The sequence below is a fragment of the Caretta caretta genome, chromosome 5, assembly GCF_965140235.1.
Source record: "Caretta caretta isolate rCarCar2 chromosome 5, rCarCar1.hap1, whole genome shotgun sequence".
Taxonomy (NCBI): Eukaryota; Metazoa; Chordata; order Testudines; family Cheloniidae; genus Caretta; species Caretta caretta.
In genome coordinates this window covers 116,847,247-116,875,233 of record NC_134210.1, presented here as the reverse complement: position 1 = coordinate 116,875,233, position 27,987 = coordinate 116,847,247, and the positions used below count along the sequence as shown (strand labels likewise).

The following is a 27,987-nucleotide window of genomic DNA, read 5'->3' as shown; positions in this document are numbered from 1 at the left end:
TCTTTCCTCTCCACCTGGCGCTCCGCATGCTGGGAAATGCAGTCTCCCCGCCGGAGGCCCGGCACTGGTTGATGACGGTTTCCGGCGCAGGGAAGGGCAGTGGTTGCTGTGTCAGGGTCTCTCTGTCCCGTACCTCCGCTGCCCGCCGGCTTTCCCGGGCTGAGGCGAGATTTCCAGCTGCAGGGAGAGCCGCGGCCATGGCGAGCGCGGGCGGCACTTACCGGCTCCGCTGCTCCGTGGCGGGACACGAGCTGGACGTGCGGGGTCTGAGTCACGGCCTGTTCCCGCCGGGAGGCTTCGTGTCGGTGTCCCGGGACCGAACCGCCCGGCTGTGGGCCCCTGACTGGTGAGTGCTGAAGAGACCGGGCCGGGACCGGGGCATGTGGCGCGACCCCCCCCCCCGTTGCGCTCCGCTTTCTGCTTTCCCTTATCAGCCGAAGAGGCAGCCGCTTGGGCTCCCCGTGTCTCGGGCTCCCCGTGTCTCGCGCCCCCCAGTCCTGTGCTGCGCCGGTAGCAGGCCCGCGGGAGAAAGGAGATGAGGGTCCGCTTTAACCCAGCCTTCCCCTGTGATTGGGGCATCTTGTGCCCCCGCGAACGCCAGGGCTAGCTCTGATCTTTCCTTCTGGGCTCTAGGCGCTAAACTCTTCCCTGGCTCCTTGCTGTGGGTACGTGTCTCAAATAAATTGGTTAGTCTCTAAGGTGCCACAAGTACTCCTTTTCTTTTTGCGAATACAGACTAACACGGCTGTTCCTCTGAAACAGGTGAAATTGGCCTTCAGCGTTCAGAATCTTAGTGCAAAGGAGTATAATCTCCCTGCTCTTTCTGTGGCTGGCCTTAGCTGCTAAATATACGTGTGTGTCTGTTTAAAAGTGGATTACAGCCTTATTGGCTTGCGCTCATTGGCTTTCTCTAAACACCTTGAGAATCTCTCAGTTTGATAACAAAAAGAAAAGGAGTACTTGTGGCACCTTAGAGACTAACCAATTTATTTGAGCATGAGCTTTCGTGAGCCACAGCTGTGAGCTGTAGCTCACGAAAGCTCATGCTCAAATAAATTGGTTAGTCTCTAAGGTGCCACAAGTACTCCTTTTCTTTTTGCGAATACAGACTAACACGGCTGTTCCTCTGAAACCTGTCAGTTTGATAACGACACCGAGCTCTGTGGAGTGAGCAGACTTGTGGTGGCTCTTTATTAGGGCTTTTTGTGCAGAGTCTGTTCTAACTTGATAGCTGGCTGCTCTGTGAGTGATCATAAAGTGTAGTCCTTGTGTCTACTTTTTGGGGAATTCAGGGAAGAATGCTCTTTGAGCTCATTTTATCTCACTAGCTCAGTGCTTTACGGATGCTACATTTTTCTCATCCTGTTTATAGATGGGATGACTGAAGCAATAAGAGATTAAAGTGCTACTGTAAACTTAGTTTTTAAAAATAAAGTCATTCAAGTTTTTGACAGATCAGAATGTTCTACATTTTAAAAATTCTTTTTACAGGTCTTTTAAACGGGTATTTGTGCTTCGTTTAATGTTCACAATGGTCTCTTCAGCAAGGTAGAAACTGAATACACAGATATGGTATGCGCTGACACTATTTATACACAAAGTACAGTCCAATGCACAAAACAAACTGAAAAAGAGAGAAACTTTTTTGTTGACGGCTTTCAGTTATAAAAATCTTAGGTGTTACAAACAACTGTACAATTTTGTTTCTAAATAGACTTGCTAGGGTCACACTGTGAGTCATTTAATTGAAACTGAGAGCGAGTCAGGAATTGAAACTGAGAGCTGATTCACAATCCTTTGTTATAATCAGTAGATGTATACACTGCTATGTAGTGTATACTTGGGGCATCAGCAAAACCTATTTCCTACTATGTGCACAGCTTAAATTGTGACCCATATCATTGATTTAGTGGGTATGCACTTTCTTTTCTAACAGAGTGGAAAAAGAAGCAATTGACAAGTTTGTCTGAATATTTTGCCAGGAGGCTGTCATATAAAACTGTGAGTTGGGTGAGGGAAAGTGTAGAGGAATAGACTCTTAACATTTCCTAACAACTTTATCACAAAGGAGGGATTTGTCCTCTCTTCCAAATTAATGAGACCGCTCTTTCTATAAAATTTTTTAGAACAAAATCTTTTGTAGTTACTAAATTTGTTTAAGTGATTATAAATCAAAGCACAAGTCCGATTTGGTCAAATGAGATAAAAGCAAAACTAGGGTGGATTTGATTTAATCATGATTTAAGTCACTAGTCAAGAAGACTCGATTTAATCATGGTTTTCTACATAAAAGGGCATTCTTGTTGGTTGTTACAACCTTAATACGTATTCTTCACAACTCAGAGATAGATGTAGGTTTCATTTTTAGAAGGTACACACTATACATTTTTAAACAGTGATTTATTTTGAAAACTTTTCAGATTAGTTTTACAGCTATATCAGAAAACGAATGAGTGTTTGGTTATTTCATTTACCAAAGATAATTGAAGCAGATATTTATGAAGTTATTGGGAGGTGAACTATCTCCAATTCAACAGGTTAATCATTAATATTTGGAGGATTTTCTTTCCAGGCTGTATTAGGAGGAGAACATCACCAGACAAACATTTAAATTGTTTTTTTTAACAAAAACAACAACATTAAGTATTCTGGATTTTTTTCTTCAACAGCAAACATACAATATTTTAACAAAACAGGCATATGTCCCTCGCTTCTCACATTTATCTCCAGACTTCTTCTCCTTGTCCAGATCTATTCCACCCCCGACAGTCTTTTATTCATTGAACTTTTTGAAACTTTGCACTCTTAAAGAGAGGTAAGAGATTGACTCTGTGTGCACAAAATTGCAGAGGGACAATAGAGTTGAGGTCTGTTATTTCTCATTTCTATATATTTATTTAAAAACACTTTTGCTGTTAACAAGCATGTTACCTCGGGAGACAAAAATCCAGTTTGAGAACTGCAAAACTAAGCATCCCTGATGATATCTTCTAGACTGAGCACTAAGTCACGTTGGGTAGATAGAAAGATTAACCTAAATAATCTATACAGAAGCCTGTGGAACCCCATAAAATTGGGACCCTAATTCATGAACTATTGGAACTCTTTTACAAAACTTTTTTTAAACAGTACATGACACTATTGTCTCATACTATAGAATTAGAATTTATAATCCCTATTCCATGATGAGAGCTCTTTGAGCTCTAATGTATCTTAATTAAAACTATCTTTACATAGGTGTTTTTTCCTCAAAAGGCATTTTATCAAAAAAATTCTATTTAAATAAAAACAATCCAATTTTTTTTTTAAATCATTGATTTTTATTCATCCTGAGCAAAAAGCATTCTAAGCTGATCTTAACACTTTCAGTGCCCTTACAAACTTAGATGCTTCTCACAACAGGCTGGCTGGTTGCCCTTCAGCCAGGCTCTCCCCTTTAATCAGCTCTTCGGTTGCTTGGTGGTGGTGTCTGTAGATGGAGGTGGAAGAGAGAGAGCATGGCGAACATCTCTCCCTTTTATCATGTTTGTTCTTCTTTCTAGTTCTCCACCACTATGTTAGTGATCACAATGTGGGTAATAGCAATATGTCCACTTTAGGAAATTATAGGGATACAGCAGAAAGGGATCAATGAGTAAGCTATCATATACAAAATTTTGGATGTAGCCCTTGTTCTTCTACTTTTTGGTGGAGGAGAGGTTTTAGCTGACTATTGTGACTTCCACTATTGTTTGTATTGTGACTTCAACCTACATGTAGCACTTGAGAAGCTGAAGGAAGGGGTGGGGGGAAGATCATGATTTTTACAAGAAAACCTTTGGAGTGTGGGGTTAAATAACATTTTCACTGACTCCTGTGCATCTGAGACATTCAAGGAGGTAGATAGACAGCTGCATACAATACCTGGAAAGCTAATTTAAAATTGTTTCAGGTTCAGTACCTGCCAACTTCTGTAGGTTGCCAGATTTTTATATTTTTGATGGCTTTTTCTCTCAACTAGACTGACTGTTCGGAGGAATCCTTGAAACTGTACAGAGAGCCGTCAAGTATTATGTAAACAAACCAAAAAATAGAAATATTCTCGAATCTCTAATTTATTTTAATATGAGGTGTGTCTTATAAGTTTTAAAAAAAGAAACAAAAAACCTTTAGATAGAAGTGTGATTTTTAGTTGACATTCTCTTTAAAATATGAGTATTTCAAAGTAAATGATTTTTGTCCATTTATGGTGTAGCTGTGAAAAATCCAAAATCAGAATGTGAAAAAAAACAGTATTACAACAGGCACTTTGTAAGTTGAGATGCTTACAATTGCAACCCTGTAAATGTTCAAAACTTCAAAAATCTGTTCATTGGCTCTTCAGGTTATGAAAATTGTACAGTCCTCACACCCTCACCTTTGCTCATACATGCTTATAAAGGTATATACCTGATCATGCTTGAGCATGAGTATAGAAGTGAATACTTAGGCCTTGATTCAGCAAAAGAATTTTTGCAGGCAGTCCCCCATTGAAGCCACTTGTACTTCACATTGGGGAGGGAGGAAGGAACAAAAGAGAGGAGAGTTGTTGCCCATGCACAGTCAATTACAGGATTGGGGCCTTAGTTTATAGTGGTAAGACAGCCTTTCGCCAGTGGCGCATGTCTTCTAATGACATAAGCATAAATAATTTGCCGATTGGTGTCGTCTTAGTTATTGAAGAATGATCTTTTCCTTAAAACAAAACAAAAAAACTTGAATTCAAAACAGAACTATTAATGCAACATCAAAGTTGTATGGTTCCGTACTGAAATTAAGGTCAGTTGCACGTTAACTTTACCCCTTTGCAGAAATCTTGACTTGTGATCACAAGGGGTGCTTTAGATACTAGATTAAAATATTATATTGTATTATTTGATAGCTATATTATTACATCAAAGATTTGCTGTTCTTAGTCTTGTCTCAGGAAGCCTATATTATTATTAAACCTAACCAGATGGGTTATGAAAACAATTTCAGCCCACTCTCTGACTGTAATAAAGGAAATTAATGTAAAATAAAATTAAGGGGCTATTACAAAATGCATATTAAAAAGCTAACTGCATGTGTAGGAAGGAAAACACAAATTATTGGAAAGTAGTAAAATGCCCATTTGCAGCATGAGCCTTAAGTATTAAATATTAGTAAGTGAAGCAAAGAAATAGAATGGAAGAAAAAATCTGTTGATTTTTGGAGAGAACTTCTAAACATTTGTCAGTACGAAGTGGCAATCAGTAAGATTTTAAGAAATCTGATTATCAAGCTAACTTTATTTCTGAATTTATTAATATTCTCAATTTCTGTAGCTATTTAAATAATTTAGTGTTTTTTATTCTACTTTTGCAAACGCTTGTCAGTACTCTTTAAAAATGGACATGGGATTCAGTAAAAGACCGGTACTTGACACTCAAAAATCTTTATCCAGAAAAATCCTCCTATCCTACATGTAAATATTATTATAAGTAGTAGCTTTACTTCTTGACTCCTTTAGGTTATTAGTACCTAAATGGCCAGGTTTAAATATTGCTTACCATACTGCAAAATTTGAAAACTGTATTTTTTTTTTCAAGGCTCTGTTTTTCTTTCTGTCTAAGACTCAGCCTATCGTTAATATATATCAGTCCAAGAGTTTTTGAATATAAAGTGCATTCTGTAGCTTAAATTGATGTGGGTATGTTTTCTTTTATGATTCTGTAAATGTAAATTTATTGATCTGTTTATCTGTTTAGTCCTAACAGGGGGTTTACTGAAATGCATACTATGAGTGGCCACTCCAATTTTGTATCTTGTGTATGCATCATACCTTCAAGTGACAACTATCCTCATGGGCTAATTGCAACAGGTGGCAATGACCATAATATTTGCATCTTCACACTGGACAACACAGCTCCGCTCTATGTCCTTAAGGGTCACAAAAATACAGGTAAGTATAGGTCTTGTTTTGTAATTCCCCTTGTGAAAGCTGGAACTAATGCAAATTGTCTTTAACTTGGTTAAAATAAAATATGGCTCATAAAATGTGGCTTTTCTAAGACTTAGAATTCTTTAGTATTTTTCCATCGTGAATTACTTCCAAATATGGCTATCGGCAGGTTTTGTAAATTCAGATTCTCTGTAAACTAGTCACAGTAACTCATGTTTTCAGCAGAGCAAGGCACAGCTATCATAATGTATAATTACTTATGTGGATTAATAATATTTGTGTTGTGGTACTACGTAGGTGCCTCAGTACTGAATTAGGGCTCCACTTGGGACTTTACAAACTGTTCAAAAAACCATGAGATCTGCTCCAAACTTGACTGTCCAGGGGACAAATGAAGTTGGCCCTGGGATTGTGGAATCCTTTTGACAGACTCCCAGAGCATGAGTCCAAATGGGGATGTGTCTACACTGCAAAGCAATAGGGCTTGATTCCTGAGTCCAAGCCCTGGCTTAGAGCGATTTTGTGTGTAGGTGGAAGGGGGATTGGGCTTGAGCCTGAGTTCAAACCCTGGACTTACGTTGCAGTGTAGACATACCCTCATACCCATGGCTGACCTGTGTTAGCTGATTTGGGCTTGAAGGGTTCAGGCTGCAGGGCTATAAAATTTCAGACGCTTGGGGACCCACCCCCTCACAGTGCCAGCCAGGCATGTTTTGCTGCAGTGTAGATGTACACTGAGAGTCACCTTGTTATCCCCCCTGCCTCCAGCATGAGAGAGACTTATTTGTGCTTAACTGGGAGTCAGCTCCCAGACACCTCCAGTTTGTTACTTACCCAATCAATTTCTGGGCTATACCAACCCTTATGTTGCCTTGGAGGTTAACAGTAGGTATACTCAGACCCAAGACTCTCTGAAGCGTTCCCCTGTTGTGTTCAGCCCCTTATCCACTCATGGTAATACCAGGTATGCTGTCCCCAAGGGTACAGTAGACACATCAGCTTGAATGATTCAATTTGGGATCAGTTCCTTGTACAATACCATAGCACTAAGGTCTACTTATTATGAAAACTATCATAAGTTTATTATCAAAAATCAAGATTTAAGATGTACAGTAGAAACTCAGAGTTATGAACTGACCAGGTAATCACACACCTCATTTGGAACTGGAAGTACACAATCAGGCAGCAGCAGAGACCAAAAAAAAACAGTACAGTAATGTGTTAAATGTAAACTACTAAAAAAAAGGGGGGGAGGGGAGCAGCATTTTTCTTCTGCATAGTAAAGTTTCAAAGCTGTATTAAGTCAATGTTGAATTGTAAACTTTTGAAAAGAACAACCATAACGTTTTGTTCAGAGTTACGAACAACCTCCATTCTCGAGGTGTTCATAATGTTGAGGTTCTACTTTAGTGAGTAAGGATAATGAAACCAGAAGCGTTACGTATAAAACCAAGTCAATACATGCTTTCTAGAGGCTAAACTTAACAGACTAATCTCCTGTCTAGAGCCAATTTATCTCTTCTCCTCCTCCCCCGCCCTCCCCAAAATAAATAAATGTCCTTTTTGCAGCGTCTCCACCCAAGTCTGGTTGGGATCCCGTTTTCATGAATGTAAATGTGTTGTTCATTTACTTCCTAGGTGCAGGTTAAAGGGGTGTCTTTTTTTTGTTTTCTCCTTATGTTCCCCAAAGTTCATTGGCTGCCCTCAGAAACAGGACAACCTGCTGTGGTTCAGTCTCATTGCCTCCCAGTTGACTTCATATGTAAATTGGCTTACTTCATATGTAAATTGTATTGGCTTACTATGCTTAACTTATGTGTGAACCGAGACAGGTGAATATACATCCTTTGTCTGTCTGGCAGAAACCTGTTTTGTGAGCCCTGTCTAGATTCAGACTTTAGGAACATGTTTTCATTATACATATATTTCACAATGATGTTAATAATCAGCGTGATGCTTTTCATTTAAGCTCTTACGTGACATCATTTATGGATAAATACCATGAAAGCTGTGTGCTAGGTGTAGTGAGTTAGTCCGGCCTGCTAGGAGTTGCTGTTACAGAACACGTTTCAGAGTAACAGCCGTGTTAGTCTGTATTCGCAAAAAGAAAAGGAATACTTGTGGCACCTTAGAGACTAACCGTTTGCCAGCCGGCTCCAGTGGTCCTCTGTGTTACAGAGATGTCCTCTGAAGCATTAAGTTGTAGTTAGCACTGTGACTGCAAGTATGCTAAATTCCCTTTCCAGAGTAGAAGAGGAAAGGCCCAAGGGCTTGCCCTGGAAACAACTTTAAAAAAAATTGCATTCCATGAATATATGCTGCTAACATAAGAAAAATCTCCTTCCATATGTTACTGGAATAAGAAAGGGGCAGAGGATAGGAGTGTGTCAATGCTGATTTGACTGTTTGTTCCAGTTTGCAGCCTTTCATCTGGGAAATTCGGCACATTGCTTAGTGGCTCATGGGATACCACAGCTAAAGTCTGGTTGAATGACAAATGCATGATGACATTGCAGGTATAGTAGTTCTTCATGAGTATATCAAATGAATAATTGAACAGCTTTGTAAATTCAGTTGTTCTCTAGCTATTCTAACACTGTTCTTGTTCACAGGGTCACACAGCTGCAGTATGGGCAGTGAAGATATTGCCTGAACAGGGATTAATGTTGACTGGTTCAGCTGACAAAACCATTAAGCTATGGAAAGCAGGCAGATGCGAGAGAACATTCACTGGTAAGTATTTGGGTAAAATGGAGAGTATTTTCTAATTTGACATCTTTATGAATCAACTTCCTGTTTGTGAAAATTTTGTGGATTCAAGTAACTTAATATTTAGACCAAGAGTTTTGAAAAGTGGCTAGTGATTTTTGGGTACCCAACTTGAGACACGTTAAAGAGGCCTGATTTTCAGAAAGTGCTAAGCAAAGAAATTTTTTTTAAAGCTGGATCGTTATTAAACATCAGTTTCTAGGATAAAAAAATTGCAAAATAAGATATTGGTATGTTAAGCTGCTGCTGCTGCTGAAAGCAATATTTGGTTGTTCATAAAACCTTTTTCTTTCCTTTATAAAGGACACGAAGATTGTGTGAGAGGTTTAGCAATTTTAAGTGACACAGAATTTCTTTCCTGTGCTAATGATGCCAGTATTCGAAGGTGGCAGATCTCGGGCGAGTGTCTTCAAATTTATTACGGACATACAAATTACATATACAGCATATCTGTCTTCCCTCGTTGTAAAGGTAAGACTTTACTTCCAAAGTAAAATAGCTTTTCAAAATGAATGGTAGTTCTGGTACCATTATAGAATGCTGATGAAAGAACTCTGATTATATTTTCTGTTTGGACAATTAACATATCACTGGAGGAGAAATGTTCTTGAACATCTGGGTTCAAAATTGCTCAGAAAATAGATATGATCCGAAAGGTCCTGGGAATCGGGTGAAATCCTGGCCTACTGAAGTCAATGGCAGAACTCCCATTGACTTCAACAGGGCCAGGAATTCAGCCCAGGTTGCCATCTGCCTATCAGTACCCTAGCATAGTGCAAAAATGATACTTGTACATAGCAATAGTCTTAGAGACAATACTTAATATTCCTGTAGCAACTTCTGGAGAAGGATCTCAGAGCATGCTGCAAATGTTAATTATGTAATCTTAACTACATGTCAGAGAGTTAGATGTGAAAACAGAGGCTCAGGACTGTTACTTGCCCAAGGTCACAGAAGAAGTTGCTTCTCAGGTTTGTGTGTTAATCATAAGATCTTTCTATGATGTATAGAATATGTTTGCACACTTGGTGAAAAGTAAAGCACCATAACAGAGCACAGGGCCTCGGGGGTGCATGCACATGTCTCAGTGCACTTGTTACAGTACTTGTACTCTTTAAAACTGGCAGTTGTAGTAGCAGGTCGCATGTTTCTCCTAGTTATGCTATTTTCTGTTGAGCACATATGAGGTTTCCTGCCTCGTGGGCAGATGGGAGAGGCCCAGGGTTTGGGAAGAACCTAGAAGGAGACTTTTTGTTTTTTCTTGCACCTGTAAGGCCTTCAAAGGGGACACCTGTAGGGGGCAGGAGCCAGCTGGCAGAAAGCCCCCACTAGGGAGGGCTGTGAAGACTGAAGTCTTGCAGACCCAGGGGGAAGACAATGACCTGATGATGGTGAGATTGTTTTGGCTTTTTAAGCTTTGTTAATAAACCCCTGAGAAGGAAACTGGAACTGTGCTGTTTAGAGCATAATTTCACCTTCGCCGGCTAGTGGCTCAGCCCACCAGTTTACACACTTGAGCACTTTTTTCAGAAAGAAGAATGAGTAATGACTATTTTACACTGCTTTCCCTGTAGACCTCTTTAAGGAGATGCAAGAAGTATTTAATTAAGTGTTTACCTGCGGGAAGGTACTTTGTACCTTTTTATCTTTGTTATATTAAACTTCTATATGTTCGTTTTTTGTTTTTGTTTTTTTTCCCCAGATTTTGTAACCACTGGAGAGGACAGGTCACTTAGGATCTGGAAACGAGGGGAATGTGCTCAGATAATCAGACTTCCAGCTCAGTCTGTTTGGAGCTGCTGTGTGTTAGACAATGGTGACATCGTGGCTGGCACAAGGTATCCAGACTTCACTCTGTCTGTATAATATGTAGTGAGCTACATTTGCAAAGCACTTTGTCAAACTGATTATATGCATCATTGTGTATGGAAGAAGTGCCTTGCTCCAGGATAACATTTCTTATTTTGGAGGAAGTTTTATATTTTCTTCGTTTCAGTAGAACACTTATACTATTCTGAGAATGTCAGAAGAAATGGTGCCTTGGAAATGTGGCTGGTTTTTAAAGTTCAGTACCATGGATAGGCTAGCAGTTATTCTGTACCAAAGTCCATTTGATAGAAGTATGCTGCCTCAAGGCACCTCTGCTCTTTGTCTGCTTATTTCTTTGTGATAGAACGCCAGCATGAGAACCGAATCTTTTGTATAGCAGATACTGATTTTTAGCCTATTAGAATTAACAAATGACATAAATTCATATTCGAAATAACTTTTATTCCATACCAGGAACATAACCACTTTGACATATCAGATGATGGAGATTACATTTTTAAATGTGTTTTATTTCTCCGCATTCAGCGATGGGATTATCAGAGTATTTACAGAGTCTTTGGAGCGGACAGCGAGTGCTGAGGAGATTCAAGCTTTTGAAAATGAACTTTCCCAAGCAACTATTGACCCTAAAACTAGTGATTTGGGAGACATTAATGCTGATGATCTTCCTGGAAGAGAACATCTGAAAGAACCTGGTAAATTCTTCAGTTTCTATTGCATTAAAAAACAAACAAACAATAAACCTTGGTTTTGTATTATAAGGAGCTTAATCTCTCCTGGAGATGGAGAAGGCTTTGATGGTCACTTAAATTTGTGTTCTTTAACAAAAAAATAAATTTCATTCTTCTGTGTTCACTGGTATTATGGAGGCTCTGTTATGCCTCTAATAAAATATTTTGTTTCTGAGGGTTTAATTGATATTCTTCTATCTCTTCCTAGAAATAGAACAGATTACATTTATGATGAGCCTTTAATAGCTTTATTATACACCAGTGCAGTAGTTTTTGTTTAGCAATGTGACTAAGGGACAACTTGATGTGGCATTGTTTTCCGAAAAAAGAAAAAATAGTTACAAAACAAACTTAACCCTTTCAAACCCATGAATGTTGAAATAAAACTATCTTAATTGCATCAAAATTTTATCGTAAATTTACTTAATTCAGAATGAGGATCTCCATAAGAAAAGAACGGAGCCAAGTGAAATGAAAGGAAGCAGTGATAATTTGGATAGCTCTTAAGCAGAAAGATGGTTTTGGTTTTTTGTTTTGGTTTTTTCTCCAGTCAGAAGGCAAAACCTGTGCCAAATATGAAGGTTTGTATACTTGGAAACATTATTTCTCATTGGAAGCTGCTTCACTATCTTATTTCTCTCTAGCTAATAGTGTCTTTTTTTTTTTTTTTAATTATTTCAAGGAACAAGAGAGGGGCAGACACGACTAATTAAAGATAATGGGAAAGTTGAAGCCTACCAGTGGAGTGTTAGTGAAAGGAGGTGGATCAAGATTGGTGAAGTGGTTGGCTCGTCTGGAGCCACACAGCAATCATCTGGAAGGGTTTTATTTGAAGGAAAGGTATGTAAAGTTTTCTTAGATCATCGTATTGATGTTCTAGTAACTCTTCATACAAAAAAACCCCACATTACTCCAGTCATTGTTTGTAATAAACTTTTTAAAATAAGTTGGGTACTTGTCATTACTTCATTATAGATCCTAGGTCTAACAAACAGCAGAACTGTTAGATACTGTAGTTGCCTATAGTATGTACCTTCATATTTCTGAAATGCATTTGCTGGAGCAAACTAGCTGATGTGGAAAACTACATACACTCTAGGCAGTATTTAATTTACTATTCGGGATTGAGTTCTTATTCATTTATAGCTTATTGTTAATGTCTCATTAGATTTTGATTATCTTGTGGCCTGCTTTTCAGTACCTGCAATTTCTGTTGACTTCAGTGAGAGTTGTAGTTGTATGTCTGAAAAGGTCACTAGTTTGTCATGCTACATATGTATACATACATACATACATTCGAGACTGCATTTTATCGTGCCTCTGATCTATTCTAACCTCTACAGATTCTGTAGATGGCCAAACTTGTTCACAAGAATTGATGTGATGTGTCTGCTTAATTATTTTTAGTATTAGTTTGTCTCTAAAAGCCACGCACACAAGTGTGATTTCAGTTTTCCTATCCTTTGCCCCTTTCAAAAGGAACATCTCTGCACTCTAAGGGAAACTGTAGCTTCCATTCATGGTAAAATTTACTAATCTAGCCCACGCTTGTTCTTTAACTGTGTCCAGTATTGTCTAAAATAAAATATTTAGACAAACAGTCAGCATAGGAGAGTAGTATATTTTACTTTTTAATGAAGTCTGATAACAAGGATATTCATGTTCTCAAAACCAGAAATCTTAGTCTGGCATCATTTGCCTGTACTGTTCTTACAGTCCACATTTGATGTATCTGTAGATAAAGATGTTGACACCTTTTTGACTTATTTCCACTTAAAGGAATATGATTATGTTTTCACTATTGATGTGAATGAAAATGGGCCTTCCTACAAATTGCCATATAACATCAGTGATGATCCCTGGCTGACTGCGTACAATTTCCTGCAGAAGAATGATCTAAATGCCATGTTTCTGGATCAGGTGGCCAAGTTTATTATAGACAACACCAAAGGGCAAACGCTGGGGAATACAGACACTGGATTTTCAGATCCCTTTACAGGTAAAAGAAAAAATCCTTACAGGTAACTCACTGGTGGACACTTTAAGATTTCAGATGTTAATATCTTTCTGAATTAAAACTGCAAACTATAAGGTGCATGTTCTTTTCTGTCTGCAGCGTACAACATATTTTTATATAGTTGGCATGGTCACAAATATGGGACATCAGTTTAGCAGAATGCTGGGAAAGCATTCTGTATATTACCATGCAAATATGAGCCCACTAAGATTCCAAATTCAATATCCAGTACTTGCATAGCAAGACACTGATTTACCGTGGGGCTTTGCCTGATCTAGCTTCTGTACTTGAATTGACTTCCTCTATATTTTGTTTAATTGTTACTAGTTTAACTGCTGTGTTGGGTTTGCATTTTTTTGTTAAATTGAATCTTCAACAAAAAATTACTCCATTTACTCTTTAATTTTCTTTTTATAATCCGTAATAGGAACACAGCTTTTCAAAGCAGCATAACTTTTTTTTACCTTAAATTTAAAAACTCAGGGATCGTAGTACAATTTTCTTTTTGCTTTAGTGTTTTAAAAACAAATCTCTACTCTGAATAGAAATGTTAAGACTTTTATATTTCAGTTACAAGTTCTATTGAGATTGAAACATTCCCCTGCAATGTATTCAGCATTTTGCTAGTTCATAATCCAGTTGCATCTGATTTTCATAAACTGTTGAAATAACTAATAAGAACATACACATGCAGTTCATTCCTTGGGGTTGGAGAGAAACCCCACTTGACAGATATTAGTGTTTCTGTTTACTTAGACCTAAAGAGAAGTTCTCTGTAAGCACTAAGTTAGTCTAATAAAAGACATTACCTCACCCAGTTTCTTTTGAAAGTCTCTAGAAAGTACTCAGATGGTAATGAACAAGGTGTAAGAACCTAAATAGGATAGACTAGTATGTGTATTTTCCAATCCCATTGAAGAACAAGAAGTAAAATGCATACATGGTGGGAATTTATTGATTTTAATAAGGTGGTAGTAGTAGCAAGGAAACTTTTTTTAAAAAATTTTACTTTAAAAATAAATTACATTTTTAACCTATTTGTCTTTTTTAAATGTGTGGAGCTGACTTCTTGAGAACTCAATGAACAGACATAATTTTGTATGCAAGACTTTTAATATCCTCCTTTTGGAGATACATTACAAATCTGGTAAATCTCAGTCTAAATGGAATGATTTTAACCCAAGAATGCCTTAATTTTGCAACATAAATGGTTGATTTGGCAATTTGCTAGGAAGCTGAAGGTCACAACAAACGTGTAGAAATGTACACCTTTTTTAAATGAAAAATAAAAAGTGCTCAGTTGTCTTGGCTAGATGACTAGAAAGTGTGTGTGTGTCTAATTTTCTTTAGAAACAAAAACCCCCTGCAAAACATCTTTATCATCCCACAGTTAAGGGTTATTAAGGCACAAACTGAATTCAGCCTCATTTTGAGCCACTTTGCTATCTGAAGAGTGACCAGTGCAGAGACTAATGGGTTTCAGTAGAAATTATCATCAGCATAAGAGAATAAACTGGCTTTCCTTTTCTTACTACTTCACAGGCAGTGGTCGCTATGTTCCAGGCTCTTCATCTGGGTCCAATGCTGTACCTGCACCAGATCCATTCACAGGTATTACATAACTTGATTTTTGTTCTGATGCCTCTGGCAGGCATCAAAAAGTGGGTTTTTATCCTATTTAGGCCCAACCAATGGCCAACGAAGAGCAGTAAATTTCTACCCATCCCTTCATTTTGGGGGCCACAATCTTGATCAGATTGACTCCTCTTGACTCAGATTGACCAGGACTGACTCTCTGCTGTGATAATCCACTGTGAGGAGAAGTGATATGAGGCTCCCTCCTCCACCTCACAGGGTTCAGTTTGTCCTCTACAATGTACCACCACTCCAGTTGCAGAGGAAACAAGGTGCTTAACCGTCATACTTGCTAAACTTTTGTTAAGTCACTTGGCCAACTAGGAGTTGGGTTTTTTCTGTAGAATTTTACACTTCAGTATCTTCTTACTACTCTGGTTTTGTCTGAGTGACCTGTCTTAATGTAATAGTATAGAACACTTTCAGATTAACAGGATTGTGACCACAACTGTTGGTGTGAGGATAAGACAATCACTTGGCACTTGAGAAGGATCAGTTTGGCTTGTATTTTTTAATTTCTAGTTTTGTGCTAGAAGAAACAGGACATAGCTAGCATACCACAGTGTAGCACAATCCTCAAACTGCGTGAAATGCTGAGGATAACTTTTTTAGTTAATTAAAACTAACATTTTTACTTTAAGGGGTATACAGATATTGTGACTGTGTGATATAATTTCATCAATAATGGAAAAAACTAGTTATCCTTTTACTGCCTTGGAGTGGTATACATTAATGTAATCCCTCAATTGCCATCTTTTAGGTGCTGGTCGCTATGTCCCTGGTTCTGCATCAAATGTGTTAGCTCCTTTAAGTGGAGTAGTTGATCCATTTACTGGTAAGGACTTCATCTTGCAAATAAATTGGTTATGCTTATCTTTCACTTCAGTTTCTCTTCTAACACTATAAGATTATGCTTGAGATGAGATTTTTATATTAAATTCAATTGTTTTCAAAGCTGTAGTAAAAGGAAGCCTGTTCACCCTTTGAAATGATTGGAAAAATGGAAGACATTTTTCATCTTTTGTATTCCTCTATTCTGTGCTCCAGTGGGAATGGTAGAGTGAAACATCAAAGTATGTGGTGTTTAATCTGCCCCTTAAAGGAATATAAGGGTGACTATCTCTCTTAGTATGTTAAATAGGTTTCCGCTCATACAGATGGTGTCTGTGGTACCAACCAGAGTATAGTCAGTTTTAAATGGCTAAGTGAATTCTACTAAGTGAGTTGATTCTTTTCAGATGTAATTCTAGCAAATAAATGACAGGTAATAGATCAAATCTGATAATTCATTGCTAAGATAGGGGAAATTGCCTTTCCAAAGAAATCTCTCAAACTTCAATTCCAAATAATGTAGGTGTAGCCCAGGCAGACCACCTTACATTAGCCTCTTTATTGTGAATATGACACCGTGAAGATAAAGGGATGTTTTGTTTTGTTTTTTTATTAAAATGTGGACTGTCCATACTCGTGTGTCAAATATGATATCTACTCTCCAATTCTAAGTATTATTTTGGGGGAGATATGTGGGTTTTAATACATAGGAAGTCAGACTAGATGTTCACAATTATCCCTTCTGATCTTGGAATATTTGAACCAATGAAAAGTTTGTGAACTGAATGATGTTTGTTTGGATTACGGTGAAATCCTAGTTATGCACTTGCTATTGTGTAGGAAAGCATTTGGAAAAAATCCAGTTATGAATTAATTATGTTTATAATTATGGCCTTTTGGGTTTGTAACCATTGTAAGCACTAATGGCATAACTATTGACAAATTGCAGGAGCAACAAATATAGAAATATATAGCCAGCAAGTTTAACTTTCTGAAAGGAAGTTACTACTTGTTATCAAACACTATTCTCTGTTGAATTTCTAATATCTTTACCTTGTGTAGGAAGAGGTGCTTATCAAGCAACCGATGCTAACACTGAAAATATTTATTTTCCAAAGAAGGAAGCTGTCACTTTTGACCAGGCCAACCCCACACAAATATTGGGTGAGTTTTTGTGTGTGTGTGTGTGGTTTTTTTAAAATTCTTAAATCTAATTTTGGTTAAACTAATTCTCCACTCTTTCTCAACCCCTCCAAGAAGCTACATTATTTTTACCACCTCTCCAACCTTCTAGTCCTGCACAATGGATATCTTTGTCACAGCTCCAGCCAGACCTACAATATGGAAGGGTGTTTGAAAATCCAGACCATGGGGAATTGGGAGTCTAGACTGAATTTCACAAGGGACTAATTTTTTTTTATATAAAATATATACTTTGTTCTCCCTGTAATACAAATCTTGCATGCCTATTCTTGCTCTTTTTGGGGATTTTGCTCACTGAATTGGTGAATCTGAGTGATACAAGTCTTGCTCCCCCTGTTGCAATAAAACTCCACAATGCTCCCAGCCCTTGCTGGCTTCAGGAGGACATCCTTTGATTTGGAATGTATAGCCAGGGCTTGAAAAATTCACCCAGTATGCTGGGTAGTCATGTCCTCCGTGCTGTGTTACACAGTCATGTCCCCTGCACTTTCCTAGACCAAGTCCAAAGGGGACAGTCTTCTCATCTAGCCTGACATCCTGTGTAACCCACGAAGTAAAACAGTCATGTACACCAGGGGTTCTCAACCTTTTTCTTTCTGAGGCCCCCCCAACATGCTATTAAAAACTCCACAGCTCACCTGTGCCACAACTGGTTTTCTGAATATAAAAGCCAGGGCCGGAATTAGGGAGTAGCAAGCAGGGCAGTTGCATGGCCCAATGCCACAGGGGCCCCCGCAAAGCTAAGTTGCTCAGGCTTTGGCTTCAGCCCCAGGTGGCAGGGCTCCAGGCTTCAGCCCCATGTGATGGGGCTTCAGTTTTCTGCCAGGGGCCCCAGCAAGTCTAACACTGGCCCTACTTGGAGGACCCTCTGAAACATGCTCACGGCCCCCCAGGGGGCCTTGGACTCCGGTTGAGAACAACTGGTGTACAGTATTTAATTGTAATTTACAGTGAACAAACTTTCTATTGAATTCATTTAAATGTACCTTGCTTTTGTTAGACTTTTCCTTTTCTGCCTTGACTCCACTCTCTCTTTGCTGTAGTAGATCATAGTGTTTGTTTTCACTGTCACTTTACTTTTCTTACTCTCCCTCGACCCTCCCTCCCCCTTTATCGTTTGCTATTTCGTTCTATTTCCTCCCCTATGTTTTCTGTCTCATCGTCCCCAAAATCTCTTCCCTTCTTTTTTTTGTCTGTATTTTCTGTACCTAGGGAGTCCTATAAAACTGTACTTGATATGATAGTAACTCAAAATGAGATAGGTGCTATACACATTTACAGGATGACATAGTCCTACCTTAAAGAGCTTATGAAAGTGAAATGATGCATAAATGTGGGTGGGAAGGAGAGATTTTACGATCACCCTTTCCCCATCTTCCCACCTTATGGGGCTTGAAAATGTACCAAATACCCAATAGCCAGAGGACTGAACTAAAATAAAGTGTCCCACTGTCCAGGGCTAACATGCCTATAACCTTACCCCAGCTGCTTGGAAAATGAAGAGTGGTGGGATTACTACCAGGGTGCTGTCCTTTGACCACCTCCTGGGGTTCTGTATTTTGTACTCAGTACTAGAAAATATCTGATCAGTGTGAACTCCAAACCCAGACTGCTAGAGGGTAGAGAGCAGTGGCGCTGGAACATTTTTAGTAGTGGGGGTGCTGAAAGCCAGCCCCTTACCCCTGTCTGCCCCCCCGTCCCACCCCGAGGCTGGGAGGAGGGCTGTGTCTCTGGGAGCAGGGGACCCAGATGGGGTAAAGGGGCCGAGGCCACAGCTGGGGGCAGGTATGGGGCCAGGAGCGGAGCCCTGAGCAGGGTCCGACAGCCAGGACTCCATGTGCGGGGCCAAGCGCAGAGCCCTGGTTGGGTGTGGGGTCACGGGGGCCTCAGGAGTGGAGGCCTGGGAGCAGGGTTGGGGCTGGCAGCTAGGACCTGAGCCCCAGGTGAGATGAGGGGTTAGGGAGCAGAGTGCAGGCGGAGGGCCAGGAGCAGGGCATAGGCAGGGGAAACACCCCCAGTTTTATGCACAGAACCAGTGGCTGGGGCGCGGGGCCAGCAGCCCTACATAAAACCTGGGGGTGCTGCAGTACCCCCCACACCACTACTTCACACACCAATGGTAGAGAGAGAACATTCTTCCTCAAACTCTATAAGCTGCGGATTGCTTGAGTGGTGGTCTCTGCTAATCCCATGCCTTCATTTGTGGGGAGTTCTCTCTAGTAAATAGCTCCAGTCCTGCCTCTGCTATTACTCCTAGATTTTCCCTATATGATGGAGAATGAAACTGACTAATTTTTGCCAGTTTAATTGCTGCCCATAGGGTTTCCAGTAATAGCTGTGAGAACTGAAATTTGCAACCACAAGGGCTAGAATTTTTTTTTTTATGAAAGCATAGATTCTGCAAACGTTGATATCACTCACCCAGGAAAGTTTTTCCTACTAGCCCTCTGTGAGTGAATTGTTCAAACAATAAGAGTATGGAACTCGGGAGCTAGAGCCCCCAACTACAAATTTAGTGTAGTTTTTTGTTTGTTTGTTTGTTTGTTTTTCTCAAGAAAGACTCTCAACTAGTCCTTCCAGGACTTCCCATTGATTGTCCTCTATAAATTTGACAAGAAAGGGTAGAGGTAGTTGAAGTGGTACTCCTGCTTCTAATTTTCTTTAGAACTGGAATTTGTGACCTTTAGAAGGCGTATGTGCATCAGTGAATCAAACTTTGTGGCAAGCTGTAAAAGTTTGGAATATATTATAAACATTTTGTTCTTAATTTAGTTTCAGTTATGCTAATTTTAGTTTCAAAGGTTTTTTGAATGATAAGGTGATTAGATGTTCCATGGCACTTAACAAGGAAGTATACATATTAAGATGATTTCAGTTGTTTCCGAGCACATCTTGACTCAGTTTAACTTTGAATTACCCAGCCTTCCCATACTTTACCTACCCTGATGATCAAAAGATAAGGGGAAAAAAATACAGCTATAAACACTCAAAACTAATTTGTGGTGATATGATCCTTTACCACTGTCAGCTGACATGTTTCAGTATCATAGATATGAGTTCAAAATCTCTCCCCCCTATTTTAAAACACTTTGTTGCAAATTTTCAAAAGCAGATAGTGTTATGTACTTCTGTAACCAGCTCTTTCTTGAACATTCTTGAGTCTAATATCAAGTCTCTTAATGAGAAATTCAAAATGATAAAGTATGAACTAATATTATTGATGTATTTTTATAACTTAATCTTAGGAAGTCCAGACTTCTCTGAGACAAGATTATGCCAGAGATAATGTTGTTCATTCAATATTGTGGCTAGAGCAGGGAATCAAGGATCTAAATTTTGGGATTGTACCTCAGCTTTGCTGCTGACTTGCTGGGTGATCTTGGAAATGATGATTGTGAAAAATAGCCATTTGTGAAAAACTGAATTTGAAAGGTGGTGAAGTCAAGCAAAATAATTTCTGTGCAAAAAATCTACAGAAGAAAAGTTGTGAAAATAGTAGGGGGCTCGATGTTTCTAAAATGTTTTGAGATTCTCTGGAAAGTGCTTTGTAAGTATTTCAGGTGGTGAAAATCTACTGGCACAGACTAACCTTTTGGGGTTTTTTGGTTGCACAGGCAAACTAAAGGAACTTAATGGAAGCACACCTGAAGAACAAAAGCTAACGGAAGATGATCTGATACTCCTAGAAAAATTACTCTTTGTAACATGTAATACCTCTGCAGAAACACCAACAGCACAACAACTTCAAACTTTGTGGAAAGCAATTAACTGGCCAGAAGGTATGAAATAAACACATTATATGGATGGGCAGGAGATAATTGGGAAGCTCCTCTTCATCTATCCCTTCCTTTGAGTTGTACCTCCACAATGTATCTGTTCCCTCAAAATATTCATCCATAGTTATTTGAGGAAGGAAAGTAATTAACTTTGTATTATGGTGCCTTAGATTTTTCCATGATTGTTTCACTTAAAAGCCTGTCGTTCTGCCATTGTTTAAACCCAGATGTTCAAAAGCTACTCTGTAAACCTCCAAAACTTCACGGAATGCATCCTCTCAGGAGCTCATTGGACTAAGCTGAAACTGGCCCAACTGGAAGCGATTAGGTGTACCAGTACTTGAGTTTTGAAGTATTTCAGTTGTATTCTGCCTACAGCTGGGAAATCATAGAAGATTAGGGTTGGAAGAGACCTCAGGAGGTCATCTATTCCAACCCCCTGCTCCAAGCAGGAACAACCCCAACTAAATCATCCCAGCCAGGGCTTTGTCAAACTGGGCCTTAAAAATCTCTAAGGATGGAGATTCCACCTCCCTAGGTAACGCATTTCTGTGCTTCACCACCCTCCTAGTGAAATACATTTTTTCCTAATATCCAACCTAGGTCTCCCCCACTGCAATTTGAGACCATTGCTCCTTGTTCTGTCATCTGCCACCACTGAGAACAGCTCCATCCTCTTTGGAACCCCCCTTCAGGTAGTTGAAAGTTGCTATCTAATCCCCCCTCACTCTTCTCTTCTGCAGACTAAATAAGCCCAGTTCCCTCAGCCTCTCCTCATAAGTCATATGCCCCAGCCACCTAATCATTTTCATTGCCCTCCACTGGACTGTCTTCAATTTATCCACATACTTTCTGTGGTTGGGGGGGCCCAAAACTGGACGCGATACTCCAGATGTGGCCTCACCAGTGCCGAATAGGGGGGAATAATCACTTCCCTCGATCTGCTGGCAGTACTCCTACTAAGGCAGCCCAATATGCTGTTAGCCTTCTTGGCAACAAGGATACACTGTTGACTCATATCCAACTTCTTGTCACTGTAATCCCCAGGTCCTTTTCTGCAGAACTGCCGTTTAGCCAGTCGGGCCCCAGCCTGTAGTGGTGCATGGCATTCTTCCGTCATAAGTGCAGGACTCTGCACTTGTCCGTGTTGAACCTCATCAGATTTCTTTTGCCCAATCCTCCAATTTGTCTAGGTCACTCTGGACCCTATCCCTACCCTCCAGCATATCTACATCTCCCCCAAGTTTAGTGTATTCCACGAACTTGCTGAAGGTGCAATCCATCCCATCATCCAGATCATTAATGAAGATGTTGAACAAAACCGGACCCAGGTTCGACCCCTGGGGCACTCTGCTTGATACTGGCTGCCAACTAGACATCAAGCTGTTGAGCCCAACGATCTAGCCAGCTTTCTATCCACCTTAGTCCATTCATCCAATCCATACTTTAACTTGCTGGCAAGAATACTGTAGGAGACTGTATCAGAAGCTTTACTAAAATCAAGGTATATCACGTCCACTGCTTTTCCCATATCCACAGAGCCAGTTATCTCATCATAGAAGGCAATCAGGTTGGTCAGGGATGACTTGCCTTTGGTGAATCCATGTTGACTGTTCCTGATCACCTTCCTCTCCTCCAAGTGCTTCAAAATGGATTCCTTGAGGATCTGCTCCATGATTTTTCTGGAGACTGAGGTGAGGCTGTAGTTTCCCCAGATTCTCCTTCCCTTTTTTAAAGATGGGCACTATATTTGCCTTCTTCCAATTGTCTGAGACCTCCCCTGATCACCACGAGTTTTCAGAGATAATGGCCAATGGCTCTGCAATCACATCATCCAACTCCCTCAGCACCCTCGGATGCATTGCATCCGGCCCCATAGACTTGTGCATGTCCAGCTTTTCTAAATAGTCCTTGACCTGTTCTTTCACCACTGAGCGCTGCTCACCTCCTTCCCAGTACAGCAGTTTGGGAGCTGACGTTGTCTGAAGACCAAGACAGGAAACATTGAGTACTTCAGCTTTTTCCACATCCTCTGTCGCTAGGTTGCCTCCCCCATTCAGTAAAGGTCCCATGCTTTCCCTGATCACCTTCTTGTTGCTAATATGCCTGTAGAAACCCTTCTTGTTACCCTTCACATCCCTTGCTAGCTGCAACTCCAATTGTGCTTTGGCCTTCCTGATTACACCCCTGCATGCTCGAGCAATATTTTTATACTTCTCCCTAATCATCTGTCCAAGTTTCCACTTCTTGTAAGCTTCCTTTTTGTGCTGAAGCTCACAGAAAATTTTTCTGTTAAGACAGACTAGTCACCCGCCATATTTGCTATTCTTTCTGCACATCGGGATTGTTTGTTCCTGTGCCCTCAATAGGCTTCTTTAAAATACAGCCCAGCTGTCCTGGACTGCTTTTCCCAGGGGATCCTGCCCATCACTTCCCTGAGGGAGTCAGTCTGCTTTTCTGAAGTCCAGGGTCTGTATTCTGCTGCTCTCCTTTCTTCCTTTTGTCAGAATCCTGAAGTCGACCATCTTATGGTCACTGCTGCCCAGGTTGCCACCCACTTGTACTTCCTCTACCAATTCTTCCCTGTTTGTGAGCAGCAGATCAAGAGGAGCACGGGCCGTAGTTGGTTCCTCCAGCTCTTGCCCCAGGAAGTTGTCCCCAACGCTCTCCAAAAACTTCCGGGATTGTCTGTGCACTGCTGTATTGCTTTCCTAGCAGATGTCAGGGTGATTGAAGTCCCCCAGGAGAACCAGGACCTGTGATCTGGAAACTTCTTTTAGTTGTCCGAAGAAAGCCTCATCTAGCTCATCCTCCTGGTCTGGTGGTCTATAGCAGACACCCACCACAACATCACCCTTGTTGCTCACCTATAAACTTAACCCAGAGACTCTCAACAGACTTTTCTCCAGTTTCATGCTGGAGCTCTGAGCAATCATACTGCTCTTTTACATACAGTGCAGTTCCTCCACCTTTTCTCCCCTGCCTGTCTTTCCTGAACAATTTATACCCATCCATGACAGTGCTCCAGTCATGTGAGTTACCCCACCAAGTCTCTGTTATTCCAATCACATCATAGTTCCTTGACTGTGCCAGAACTTCCAGTTCTTCCTGCTTGTTTCCCAGGCTTCTTGTGTTCATGTACCGGCACATAGGATAACTAGCCGATTGCCCTACTTTCTCAGTGTGAATCAGGAGGCCTTCCCTGTTGCACCCTCCTCCTTGTGTTTCCTCTCGGTATCCCACTTACCTCAGGGCTTAGGTCTCCATCCCCTGGCAAACCTAGTTTAAAGCCCTCCTCACTAGATTAGCAAGCCTGCCTGCAAATATGGTCTTCCCTCTCTTCGTTAGGTGGACCCATCTCTTCCTAGCAATCCTTCCCGGAACAACATTCCATGGTCAAAGAATCCAAAGCCCTCTTTCCGACACCACCTGCGTAACCACGCATTTACTTCCACAATACGATGGTCCCTACCTGGGCCTTGTCCTTCAACAGGGAGGATAAACAAGAACAAGACTTGCACCTCAAACTCCTTTATCCTTCTTCCTAGAGCCACATAATCTGCAGTGACCCGCTCAAGGTCATTCTTGGCAGTACCATTGGCTCCCGCGTGGAGAAGTAGTAAAGGGTAGTGGTCCAAGTACTTGATCAGTCTTGGCAGACACTCCGTCACATCCTGAATTCTAGCTCCAGGCAAGCAGCACACTTCTTGAGTTTCCTGGTCTGGACGGAAGATGGATAACTCCATTCCCCCTTAGGAGGGAGTCCCCGACCACCATCACCACCACCCATCTCCTCCTCTTGGGAATGGTGGTCCCACCCTACCCCCTCCCATCCTTAGGACAATGCAACCCATGCTTTCCGGTCGATTGGGGTCTCCTGATCCCTTCCCTCAGATGACTCTTCCAAACCATTCTCCACAGTAGTACCTGTGCAGAGAGCCTGAAAACAGTTTCTTTCTTCTATCTGCATTGGGGGTACTTGGGTTCTCCTCTTTCTTCTTCTGGAGGTCACATGCTGCCAATTTTCTTCCATGTTCTGCACTTCCCTCTGATTCTTCAGCATGCTGTGCCTGCAGTACCAAACGCTGACTTCTGTCCAGAAAGTCTTCATTTTCTCTGATGCAACGCAGGGTCGATACTTGGGTCTCTAGTCCTTTAATCTTCTCTTCCAATATGGAGACCAGCTTGCACTTGTACAGAAGTCGTTTCTATCCTCTGGGAGAAAGACAAACATGGCACATCCTGTGCCGGTCGCAACAGCTGATTGCTCACTATCCATATTGTCTTCCTTCTAAGAGCCTCTTCAGATGTTGTATTTACTGCTCACAGAAGCCTGAAAGGCAAAAGGTCTGTGGGAAATCTCCACAGGCAAACTGCCTGTTTGCTTCTCTTCTGTTCGCAGCTCATTCAGTTCACAATTGTTTGCTTTTTTTTAATAAGGCTGCTGGCTCAAAGTAGTTGCCCAGGCTCAAAACCGTCCCTCCAATCAACCACTCAAGGCCCACCTGGAACAAAGGACTCCCAATTCACACTTTTCAAACAACCAGCCACACGGTCAAACAGTGCCTGCAACTAGCACCAGCCAAACAAATGGTCACAGCAGACAGACACTCGGATATTCACCACACCAACTCACAACACAGCCCCCCAATGCAGCACTCACCATAGCGGATGGTGGCTCTTTAGTCAGGTTGAGATTTATAGCCTGTGTAAATCAATTGGGTGCACTGTGTCTGTTGAACTCGGAGGAAACTGAATTTAAAATTAACCTTATATCAAACTAATGCAACGTTTTAAGTAGAAAACTAACTTTTTTTAAACAAATCACATTTAAGAGATTTAATATGGATTTTTGTACATTAGATAAAAAGTTGTGAAACATAGCAGTGAACCATACTACAATCTCCCACATCTCTGTAGACCAGTGCTGACACCTACATGTTTCTAGTGCTTTTATGGGTGTACAGTCTCTTCATTCCAAAGAGCCTGGATGCCTGTAAAAACAGGTGCATGTGAAGAGGAGGACCAGGTGCAGCTGATGGTAAAAAAGCCCGGCTGCTAAAAAGGAAAAATAGGATCCATCAGTGGGACTGGAGCTGTCAGCCACCAGAGAGGGAAGAATGTCCAGAGGAAGATGGAATTGGGCAGCATATCCAGGAAATTAACTGCCTGGACTTCTTAGTACCTTAGACATCTTGTTCAGGGAAGTGGGGGTGCAGGGGAGTGTGTCTGAGGGAGTGGAGGAGATTTGGGGGCAGGAAAGCATGTATAGGAGAGGAAAAGGAACAGAATAGATGGTTTGGGGAAACTAAAATGGAGATCAGTAGTTGACAGCACAATTAAAGGGACTGTGCCAACTTAAAAATCAAATTTCTGCCTGAAATCTTTCACCAACTGTTACAAATAACACCCAAGATTATCCTTACAGCCTACAAGGGTGGAAAAAATCTCCTTTTAAAGTTGTATATTTGTATATAGTCTGTTTCAGTATTGTCAGTTTCCCTTGTTCAGTGTCTGCTGTTTTTTGTTTTCAAGTGGTTCTATAGCCACAGATATTTTTATGACAGGTTTCAGAGGAACAGCCGTGTTAGTCTGTATTCGCAAAAAGAAAAGGAGTACTTGTGGCACCTTAGAGACTAACCAATTTATTTGAGCATGAGCTTTCGTGAGCTACAGCTCACTTCATCAGATGTGCAGTTTCCACGGTAAACATCTGATGAAGTGAGCTGTAGCTCACGAAAGCTCATGCTCAAATAAATTGGTTAGTCTCTAAGGTGCCACAAGTACTCCTTTTCTTTTTAGATATTTTTATGTGAGCTAGGAGGCAGGTGTAGTACCTGAAACTATTCATATTGTAAGCTTACTTTAGAAATACAAACTAGGATTCAAGTTGATGGCATCCTTTCCATTTTTTTTCAAATTGGATAAAACACATAGTGTGGGCAGCTGAAAATACACTAAATATTTTCCTTTTCCATGTAAACAGTTGCTGTAGTGGTCACAAAGACTGTTATGAGATCTGGAATGGGAGGTTGCCCATGATATGCTTGCTATTTAGATGTGGGCTACATTGAAAAAAGTTGACAACACCTGTGAAACAACTGTGTTGCATATGAAGTATCTGTCTTCTCAGTGTTGTCAGACTGAATTCTTTGGACATGATAGTTTACTAGTATCTTGGAAGCACTGTGACTGTCTCTGAAGTTAATACCCATGGCAGTAAAGTTTCTCTGGTAGACATCTGAAACTTTTTGTACAATTGGGGCTGTGTACACAATTTTCGTTTTGATATGAATTTCTGAATATTTGAGTACTTGTGGATTAGGCAGTTGTGATCTATCTGAATCTTAATTGTTCTCTGTATGTTCCTTTGTATAGTAGTACTCCTTTCAAAAGCAGGAGTAAAGATCTGCACATATAAGGAAAGTTCTCCAGAGTTCTTACACAGATATTGCATTGTTTGTAATACATTAAAATATTTTTCTTGTCTCTTAGATATTGTCTTTCCAGCATTAGACATTCTTCGATTGTCTATCAGGCATCCCAGCGTGAATGAGAATTTCTGCAGTGAAAAGGATAGCATACGATTCAGCAGCCATCTCCTAAAATTTCTGAGCCGTAATGGAAAACAGGCAAACCAGTTACTGGCACTTAGAACTCTTTGCAATTGTTTTGTCAGCCAGGCAGGCCAAAGGCTCATGATGTCACAGAGGGACACAATAATGTTACATGCAATAGAACTGAAATTGGGCAGCAATAAGAACATTCACATCGCACTGGCCACGTTGACGTTGAACTATGCTGTTTGGTTACATAAAGTTAATAACATTGAGGGAAAAGCTCAGTGTTTGTCAGTAATCAGCACAGTCATAGAAGTTGTTCAAGACCTTGAAGCCATTTTTAGACTGCTTGTGGCTCTTGGGACATTAATCAGTGACGATACAAATGCTGTGCAATTAGCCAAGTCTCTAGGAGTTGACTCTCAAATTAAAAAATATGCCTCTGTATCAGAACCAGCTAAAGTAAGCAAATGCTGTAGGTTTGTCCTTAATCTGCTGTAACTTTTTTTTAGCACTTGGGCACCTAGGAATATAGCGAAATAATGTTGGGTTTTTTTGTTTGTTTGTTTTTTTCCTTTCATATTTTACATGACTGAATATAACTGAAAAAATACTGTGGGAGAATTTCAAATTTGATGAAGATCTAACTTGTCATGAGTGGAACAACCTAATAAACTTTTGCACTGATTGTAAA

The 27,987-nt window shown here is 40.4% G+C and overlaps 1 protein-coding gene across 1 annotated transcript; it reads left to right on the top strand.

The window, feature by feature from the left end:
• Positions 1-69: 69 nt before the first annotated feature.
• PLAA (phospholipase A2 activating protein) lies at positions 70-27,987 on the top strand. Its single transcript, XM_048849444.2, has 14 exons — positions 70-346; positions 5,748-5,941; positions 8,357-8,457; positions 8,554-8,674; positions 9,014-9,181; positions 10,413-10,548; positions 11,066-11,235; positions 11,954-12,111; positions 13,051-13,270; positions 14,831-14,899; positions 15,684-15,758; positions 16,817-16,918; positions 20,572-20,736; positions 27,229-27,987. Exons 1-14 carry the CDS (start codon positions 72-74, stop codon positions 27,792-27,794), a joined length of 2,520 nt encoding a protein of 839 aa, XP_048705401.2. The 5' UTR covers positions 70-71; the 3' UTR covers positions 27,795-27,987.